General features: G+C 55.4%; 2 protein-coding genes across 2 annotated transcripts; both read left to right on the forward strand.

Annotated features, from left to right (window-relative positions):
- Positions 1-591: 591 nt before the first annotated feature.
- Positions 592-2,462, forward strand: ALTATR162_LOCUS8121 (uncharacterized protein; the record flags this gene model as incomplete). Its single annotated transcript, XM_043315751.1, has 2 exons — positions 592-2,187; positions 2,235-2,462. 2 exons carry the CDS (start codon positions 592-594, stop codon positions 2,460-2,462), a joined length of 1,824 nt encoding a protein of 607 aa, XP_043171686.1.
- Positions 2,463-3,395: 933 nt separating this feature from the next.
- ALTATR162_LOCUS8122 (uncharacterized protein) lies at positions 3,396-9,504 on the forward strand (the record flags this gene model as incomplete). The annotated part of the gene is made up of 3 exons (XM_043315752.1): positions 3,396-6,095; positions 7,151-7,619; positions 7,670-9,504. The coding sequence occupies 3 exons, from the start codon at positions 3,396-3,398 to the stop codon at positions 9,502-9,504; spliced, it is 5,004 nt and encodes a 1,667-aa protein (XP_043171687.1).
- Between the last annotated feature and the right edge of the window lie 424 nt (positions 9,505-9,928).

Below are 9,928 nucleotides of genomic sequence, written 5' to 3' on the forward strand. Positions count from 1 at the left end.
CGTCATCGGCACCTTGACTACCAGACGACCTGCACCCTACGACCCTGCGACGGCCTAGTTGCACCACGTCAAGCATCGCCATTATTCTCCCACGTCCGTCTGCACGTCGCACATCGTGCCGACTGAAGACCCCTCGTCTGCTGTCGGTCCACCATATCGCCCACAGCCACGCCCCCATCCGGCGACTGAAGCCACTGCAGCGCTGCGCTCCCCCGTCTCCAAGGTCTCTTTTTTGCGCAGCCGCCCTGCTTGCGCGTTTCTTGGTCTTCCTCTGCTCGGAAACCAGCCAGCAGATCGCCTTGGCCCGAGCCGCAATTTGCGACCGAGGGCACATGAGAGCAATCTAACCGTGATCAATTGCGAAGCTGGCGCTTTCCACAGCCCAAGTTTATCTGGAGTGTTGGTAGAGGACCGTCATCTGCGCGCTCCCCAGCGGCCGCATCAATACAAAGGTTAGACGAGCGATCCATGCACACCAACACCCTCCGCATTGTCGGAACGGGTGGCGCGCGTGCTATCCTCTGAAAGAAACAAGACATGCTAACCTGAGTATCAAGACACGCTCACGGAACTGTCTCGCCACACCACATCATGGCTGCCTCGACGCGAGCAATCACGCCGACGCCTACCGGCCCATTTACCACTCACAATGGGCCCAATACCCCAGGATCCGCCGCGCGCAACTCTCACGGCGGAGCAACCTTTGGAACCCATCTCACAAAGTCGCCTGGCGGTCTTTCACCGCGACTCTCGCCGCAGCCGCTCACCGGAGCCGCTGCCATGGCTGATGAGCGCCGCTTCCGCGAGCAGTCTGCGCGACAGATGAGCCCTAATCCCGCTGTCGCCGCGCTGCAAAGCCTGAATGGCAGCGTCCAGCCGATAAGCCACCCTTCGGACGCTCCACAACAGTCGGCATCGCCAAACAACAAGGCCGACAGGACGACGAAGCCGCTCATCACCATTCCCGAGCAGATCAACGTCACAGGCGACAACATGCAGACGAGCCCAGTCAGCCTCTCGAGTTTTGGCGATGGTGACGCGCCGAACGCGCCGGGTGCTTCTGCTGCGGAGGGTGCCTCAACCAGTAATACAGGTCGCGAGGGCGCGCCCCAGCAACAACCACCCCAGCACCATCACCAGCATCACCACCAGCTCATCGCCCCAAACCCTGGAGATAACCCGGGCAACCGCGCCTTCACATTCCCTGGGCCATTGCCTCCGGAGCCAGACCCACGCGCCCCGGCTCGCCAAATGAGTCTTCCGGGATACGGTCAAAACACGCCCAAATCGCCTTCCACAAAGCGTCACAAATGCCCATATTGCTCAACTGACTTTACTCGCCACCACAATCTCAAGAGCCATCTACTAACCCATAGCCAAGAAAAGCCTTATGAGTGCCCCACCTGTCAGGCGCGTTTCCGTCGTTTGCATGATTTGAAACGCCACACGAAACTGCATACTGGTGAGCGTCCACACACGTGCTACAAGTGTGGTCGCAGATTTGCACGTGGCGATGCGCTTGCGCGACACAATAAGGGTCAGGGTGGCTGTGCGGGCCGTCGCTCTAGCTTCGGCATGGATGACGATCTCGGGGATAAAGGTGACGAAGGCATGGATGGTGTCATCTATACTGGCGAGCCTGATGGAGAGGGTGACGAAGACGAAGATGGCAGTCGGCGCGTCAGTGAGCCGGCGCGTAAGAGACAAAACACTGGGAACTCTACCCAAGGTTCGTATTCTCACCATTCCAGCACTTATCCGCCTATTGCTGCGAACCGAAGCTCGAGTAGCCAGAACAACTTGCGCCCCTATTACCCAGGGTCTTCTGCGCAGCCGACTGACGTCTCGCCCAAAGCAGCTCCTACCAGCATCTCGTCGATTCAGAATGCAAACACCCAATCCAATGTCTTCGCCCAGGGTGGTATGACGGAAAGCCCAAGGCCATTGTCGCCAGGCCAGCAGGAGCAGCATCGTTTGGGTGCGCCCGAAAGCAGTCTCCCTGGCTCACGGTCTCCCAGCCTGTCGCATCACATGCACCAGCAGCAGAACTATGCTCGCGGGAGGGGAACCCCTCCCGTTGGCCTGGCCCCGCCCAGTACAAGCAACGGTCCCCATCTGCCCTCTCTACCCGGTCTTAGCCCTATGCCCCTAAACAGGGCTCTCAAGGCGGAAAAAGCAATGGTCCCAGTATGCTCCAACATCAGACTATGGCAGCCCCTGGAAGCAGCTCGCAGCCGGGCAGCATGTCCAGCCATGGTGGTAGTGGCAGCAGCATGCGTGAAGTCATGGGTAACCAGGTCGATGTATGGCAGTACGTCCGCGAGATAGAAGCTCGCATGGCACGAATGGAGAAGGAACACAACGACAAGATTGCCACACTGCAAAATGAGATCACAACGCTCCGGGCCCAATTGGCTCAGCAGCATGTTAATAACACGCAGGCCCATCAGCAAGGCCAATAGTACAAGATGGTTCTGGTGGTAAGGGTTCTAGTGCCTTTTCTGCTCGGTGCGGTCTTTGCAATACGATCCAGGCGTTGGAGGAAAGGATAACGGCGGCGTTATACGGAGTACAAAACCCAAGATTGAGTAACAGACGAGATTTCAGGCTTCTACATGGATCAACATACGTCAGGGATCACGACGAGCATGTTACAATGATACCCCATGCTAAGATTACTCCCAATGTTTGGCATTTTCCTTAGTTTGTTCCGTGGTTGCTATCATTCATACATGTATATTAGACTAGTTCGTGTTATATCAGTGTTCCATTGCTACAAGATTCTCTGCGCCAGTGAGTGATGACGGGCACATGTTCGGTCAGTGACGTGAGCTGCCATGCCAGCGAAGCGTGTGAAGCCACGCGCCCAGCATGTTCCTAGCAGCGCGGGTAGCACAATGGGCAAAGTTGGCGGGAAAAAATGAAGAAAGTCACTGCTGCTTCGAGTTGCGAGAGAATTGTCTTTTCGGAAAGTTTGAAAAAAAGACCGTCGTTGCCATGGTGTTGCAGAAGTGGTAATGGTGGTGTGGTGGGTAAGAGGGACCCTTGCGGCTAGGCATGAGCTAAGAATGGCCCGCCAACAATAGGGCTAAACTGCTGCAACACTGCGCGCCCAGTCCCGAGCCTTTCTCCACTTGGGTGCTACACGTCAGAGTACTACCCAAAACTCCCCCTACAACACACCCAAGACAGTGAAGCCCCTCACCGCACCCTGCCCTGATTTGTGTAGATGGATGGCGAGCTGCTCTCCTGATAGGCGCAACCGCGCGAAGTGCCCGCCTTTCACGCCCAATCGAAGCTGCCCACAGCCGCGCTGGTGATCCCACCCGCAGAAGCCTGTCCTGCCTCTCGGCCCACAGTAACACCAACGAGGAGGTCCACGCCGCCTCTTCACCATGTCAGATTCGCATCGCCGCCGGAGCAAGAAGGACCCGGACCGCGAGCGCAGTACCCCTCGCACCAAGGACAAGGACAGAGATCGCGACCGGGAGCGCCATAAGAGCAGCAGGTCTCGCAAGACCCGCTCGTCGGCTTCCAAGGAAGACGACACTGAGAACCCACCGTCGCGGCGTCAGTCGACCGAACGCGTGCGCAACTCGACGTCGACATCAACTTTGACATCGTCGCAGGTCTCCAAATCATCACACAAGATGGCAGTTGTGCCCGAGATGGGACGCCGCGGCTCGTTGGGCTCCGAGAACACTTCGCGGATTAGTTTACCCTATCCGTCGCATTCCAAGACATACGCAAAAGAGAGCATATACTCCCGGGATGGCGTAGAGAAGAGGAAATCAACCTTGACGCCGGATGCCACAGATGGCGAAACATCGCCAGGAAGGGACGATGAGCGACCAGTCGCACCGCATCCACCCAACCGAGCACCACCCCCACCACCGCCGCGGGCACCACCAAGCCCCCCGCTCACAGCAACTACAGGCGCGGATCTTAGGAAGGCGGCCAGTGCAAACAGCATGCGAAGGAGGGACCCAGACGTGATTGCAAGAGAAATGGAGGAAGGTCGCCAAAGCGTAGATAGCGGTACGCGCATGACTTCCACGGCGGGCCCGCGGGTCGCGTCACGCTCCAGCATCAGAGACGAGGACACTTTCGACGGCACCGACCTTACGTCCACCACCGGATCGCAGCCCAGCACTATTCGCGCCAAGTCGCCTCCACCAACGACGAGAACGAGAACCGTGAGCCCATCGAACGTACGGCCTCCAGGTAGGACGTCAACCCCTGGCAGAACGTCAACACCTGTCAAAATGAAGACGAGAGCACCCTCGGAATATACACTCGACTCAGAAGCAACTTCAGTGCTGCAAGACCGCAACTCTCACTATCGTCGGAGTCAATCACCGCCGCGCTCTGATGTCTCGCCATCCTCTGTAAACGATTCATCACCACGGACACCGACCCAGCACTCGGTCCTTCCCTCTGTTGTGTCTTCTGCTAAGGATGGACCACCTGTGATCGAGGTCATGGCAGACCCCATGTCGCGTACACAATCGGTAGACTCAAGCTACGCTCAGTCGCCCATGACCCCACCACCGCCTCCACCACCACCTCCAGCCATGATGGAAGCCCCTCGAGTCGACTACCTACTTCAGAATGGCGGTCTAGCCAAGGCGATCCCACGAAGTCTACTGGCCGCTATCGATGGAGTACCAGCCTCTGCTTATTCTCAATACACGACACCGAGGCTATCTGGAGCACAAGCGCACGATGTCCGATCTTTTTTCAAACCCCTACAGAACGTTCTTAACAGTTACAATACCGTCATGGACACAAGCGGATCGCTAGCGGTAGCCACCGGTTATCGTTCGGTTGCACGGCGTCTTCTTGATCGTCTCGAAAACGTTTTTGCTCGGAACATATCTTCAGAGCATTGCCAATGTATGATGTGCTTTGAGCAATCGGTCGTGGAAGATTCTGCTGGTGTCAACTGGGGAGAAATCTTGGAACTGGTCTCTGGACGCTGTGAATTGCCGACTTGGCCACCTTATGAGGAAGGTCCTGGACCTGGACTAGGCATATCGTCTGATCTGGAAGCACCATGTCAACGCATCGATGTTGATGTACCCGAACAGTATCGCGAGCACTACGAGAAGCAGTCGAAGAAGACCAAAGTTGCAGTTCAGTCGTGGCTATCAGACCAACAAGACGGTGTCCCCGAAGATGCCGATGACGAAACTTTGACCTTCATCATGCTCACTCGCCTAGAACAGCCTCAACGACCGCTCTTCTATGCACTGTTATGGGGATTGGAAAAGCTCCCGAATCCCCGTACACAAAAGCCGGACAGCGGCACACCACCGTACCTGGCAAAAGCCGGTCTGGCACTGCAGCGTTTATACCGACTCTATACTCCACCGCGCGACCAGTTAGTGGTCATGTATCTTATCCGCCATCCAAACATGCACAACATGCTTGCTACCTTGGCAGCTGTCACCAAACACGAATGGGAAATTCTGGTTTCTGGACGCTTCGACGGCTTCCTTTGGTCTGGCGTCGAGGACATGCCTGATATGAATACGACGCCTCCCAGAACCGGGTCAAGAGCAGGCCGACCCATTGATGGACCGCAACGGTTTGCATCGCCAGTACCACCCAACCGGTACGGCAACTTTAGTCCAAGTCCGTACTCACGACCGGGATCTGCCCGCCCTGGATCTGTCCGCCCGCCCGGTGGAGCCCCTGTGCAGATCGACGAAGAGACCGAAATTGCCGTGCTTGCCGAAATCGAGCGAGAGATTTATCTTGGTATGGAGGCCATGGAAGACGCATTTGAACAGCTTCACAACCAAGCCGAGGGCGTACGTCGTCGTCTTCGCGAGCGCGCGGCAGCTTTGTCAATGGTGGCACAGCAACGTAGGGGCGCTGGTATAGGTGGTATCGAAGTCAGAACGGACACGCCAGCCAACATGCGCGACCCTGATGAAGGCGTCGATGATCTGAGGAGCGAGATTGGGCCTGACGACTCAGCCAGCAATGTCAGCAACAACAGGAGAAGGAAAGCACACCGTGCACGCGAACGAAGAACACCAGCACCGGTGGAAGAGGAGAGCGAAGAGGAGGTTGCGCTCGCAGAGAGGGTACGCAGACGTTTCTAAGGCAATCAGAGGATTCTTAGGACATTGCCTTTGCGTTGGAGTTTGTTCGCGGCGTTTGGTATTGTTAATGATTTGGGGACCATGGCTGATATGATTTATGGCTTTCTAACGGCCGAGATATATGGATACCCAGTTTGTGAGTGCGGGAGACTGATAAGATACACTTTCTTCCATTCTAGTAGGGCCGCGAAGTAGTTGAATGTATACCATTTGCTAGGATTGTATCTAAAATGACGTCACCAGTTGCTGCTTCCATAACGTCCATTGGCTCTGCAGAATAGTTGCTATTCCGTTAGGGAGAAGTCAGGCTTGTCACAGCACTGATAGCGAAACTTGAAAGTATTGAGGGTGCTCCAATCATCTTGCACTGTCCGGCAGGCGATGAGACGCATAGCTGTGGTCAACCCCGCTCAACCACCTTCGAAGACGTCCAGGTGTTCGTGTGACGTGAACCATTGGCGAAGATGATGCATGCAATGCAATGCGAAACCAATGCCTGCGCCAACTCGGTGCGATCGCGATGTTCGCAATCATATGGATGCCTTGCTTTTGCAGGAGCTCATTAGCTGGACGCGACCCATCCCTGCACGTTGACGCGCCGGACATGCTTGTCCCTCTATGACAACAGAGCGCGAGTGGGACAGTAAACAGGCGAACAACCACTCCGGTGGCCCATACAACGACCCAAACTTGTCGTGTTTGGATGTTATTTGGCTCAATTGTACCAGATCCGGACATCTGCGCACTTGTTCTCCTCCGCCGCGGTCCCCCACCATTCGCTGTTGCCCTCGCAATTGGGTGTTTACGAAACAACCACTCTTTGGTAGGCGCGCACCACAGAGCACTCTGTTTTGGTCCTAGGCTACCACAGCTCGCACGCCTCTCGCCTTTACACTGACGCATTCAATTACCAGACCTCGGCCATTTTTCTGCCTCGATCCGCTCTTCGGCCACCTCGTAGCGACGACGGCTCTTCCGCTGTCCAACCGAGTCGCTCGCTTTACCCCAGGAACCGCACACGCGCATATCTTCATTAGCATCGATCCATCCGAACATACACCCCACCACGCTCTGGCTACAAGGTTGCGCACATGGCCGAACTGGGCGCGAACGAGTCGGTCGATCCGAACACGCTCTACACCAAGCAGGAATGCATAGGCGGCGGTAGCTTTGGCAAGGTCTACAAGGGCCTTGACCGACGGACCGGCCATACGGTCGCCATCAAGGTCATCGACGTGGAGAATGCCGAAGACGAGGTCGACGACATTATGGGTGAGATCATGATCCTCTCCGGCATGAGCTCGCCATACGTCACAAAGTACTACGGCTCGTATCTTACCGGCTCGGACCTGTGGATCGTCATGGAGTTTTGCTCAGGTGGAAGTTGTGCAGACCTGATGAAGCCTGGACAGATAGCAGAGGCGGAGATTGCAGTCATACTCAAAGAGCTATTGATGGGCTTGACCTATCTGCACGACGACCACAAGCTACACCGGGACATAAAGGGTACGTGTGCTCACCCAAGCTCATGCCTGGGAAAGCTGACGTGAACATAGCGGCCAACATACTAGTCAGCGCAAATGGACAGGTCAAGCTCGCTGACTTTGGCGTCTCGGGACAGCTATCAGCGACCATGACCAAGAAGAACACGTTCGTTGGAACGCCCTTCTGGATGGCACCCGAGGTCATTAAGCAGTCCGGTTACGACGGGAAAGCTGATATCTGGTCTCTGGGCATCACCGCACTCGAGTTGGCCAACGGCGAGCCTCCTTATGCTGACATCCACCCCATGAAGGTCCTCTTCCTCATCCCAAAGAATCCACCGCCAACACTACAGGGTAACTTCTCGCCAGCTTTCAAGGAGTTTGTCAGCCTATGCCTGCAAAAAGACCCCAAGGAACGTCCGAGCGCAAAGCAACTTTTACAGACAAACTTCATCCGCAAGGCTGGTAAGCCCGCTCGTCTACAAGAGCTCATCTCAAGATATCAGGACTGGAAAGTCAGATATCCAAAGGAGGCAGCCGAGTCAGAAGACGAGGCCACTCCTGTGAAGAAGAGGGAGCCAGTTAACGAAGACCTGTGGGATTTTGGAACTGTGCGGCCGACTGGAGGTGGTAGAGGGCCAGCGCTCGCCCCAATGAATGATGCTGGAGCCAATGCAAGGAACCACTCGCCACAGCGCAAACCTGTGACACAAAACAGAGGTGGATATGGTGATGAGAACGAAGACACCATTCGAGAACCCTCTTCGCCAACCAAGCGTTTGGCACCACTGCAAACTCCAGGCTCACCCGACCCCGTGAGAACTGCTGCACGAGTACCGCTGCCAGCATCACCAGAGAAGAGAACGGCCCCTTCTTTCCCACAACCTGCCGCAGAGCTTCCACGAAAGTCCCCTGTGCCTAGCTTTTTCCAGCCTCCACCCAACAGAGGACTAGTCACACCAACCAAGCCGTCAACTCCTCAACAGCCAAGACGACAGACACCGTTACAGCACACTTATGATGATTTTTTACAGCGAGAAATTGCTGCGGAAATGAACAACGTGGAGCCTACACCACAACAGCGAGTTCCAACTCCAAGTCGCGCTTCAGTTCTGCCGCAGATGATTATACCCGAAATACCGCCATTCCGTGGACAGTCTGCAAGTCCCGGTCAGAGCAGCTTGCAAAACCAACCACCAAAGCCATCACAGAGCCCTATTCGAACACAACAGCAAATCCCGACCCCGTCACAAGCTCAGAAGCCGTTGCTGCCGCTAGTTGGACAACAAGAATTGCCACCTTTGGCAGGGCAGAAGCCACTTCCCCCAACACAACAATCGTTTGCGTCTTTTAGTCCAAGTCCCTCATCACGGCCTGATTCAGGATCGTCGAACGATCCATTTGGCGGCCCAATGGCGTCGAATTGGCAGTTACCACCAAAACAGCAACAAGCCGCACAGTCACCCCCTCCACCGCCACCACATGTTACTAAGCCTTCACCCATGTCTCGTGGCTCTTTTGGTAGGCCCAAACCGACGCCCAGCCATCCTAGCTTCATTCAAACGCAAGGTTCTCCACAGGCGCCTGTCGAGATAACAGCACTCAGCGGTGTGGTTATACCAGCTCTCGACGCTGCACTATCTCGCCGTAGTTACCATCTGAGCATTAGGAACAAGCAAGAATCGGCTCGGTCGCTAGACGATGCGCAGGGCTTCATCGAGCGCAGACGGCAAAGACAAGAATGCCATGACAAGGTAGCTCGCCTAGTCGATGAGATCAAGGGGAAATTCGAGGAACTGGATCGATGGGACGAGAAGGGAGAGGTGGGTATGGGTGGGGAAGTCGCGGGATTCCTGGAAGGTTTCCTTGAGGAGGTGCTTGTCAGAGTTGAGCCAGCAGACGATTAGAAGGACTGATTGCAGCATCGATACTGGCTTTGGCGCTTTTGCATACGGGAAGGTTCCTTTGGGGGGGTTTCATGTCTTTTCTGCGATTTGGCAAGGCGTTTGTTGATAGGGTTGCATCTGGGAATTGTCAGTAGAGTTTAGATGACTTTTGTCATGTATACGACTGGATTGGATTCAATCTCATCCTGGTTCCAAGTTCTACCTTTCCATCGATCAAATACTCAATAGCACTTGACTTGGCCTAGCGTTGTATTCATGGTAGGCAAAGCTGAGTATTGGTGGTGGGAAGCTGCCACCAATCAACGTAGAGGCAGCTCCGAACCCCGAGATTAGGTAGGTAGTGTAGTTTCGTCACTCGTTCCAGGGACAACTCATTGCTACGCGTTCCCGTATCGCGCTACGCTATAGCGCTCAGCAAAGCAAC

Source organism: Alternaria atra, assembly GCF_907166805.1.
Source record: "Alternaria atra isolate CS162 genome assembly, contig: 28, whole genome shotgun sequence".
In the NCBI taxonomy this organism is placed as follows: Eukaryota; Fungi; Ascomycota; class Dothideomycetes; order Pleosporales; family Pleosporaceae; genus Alternaria; species Alternaria atra.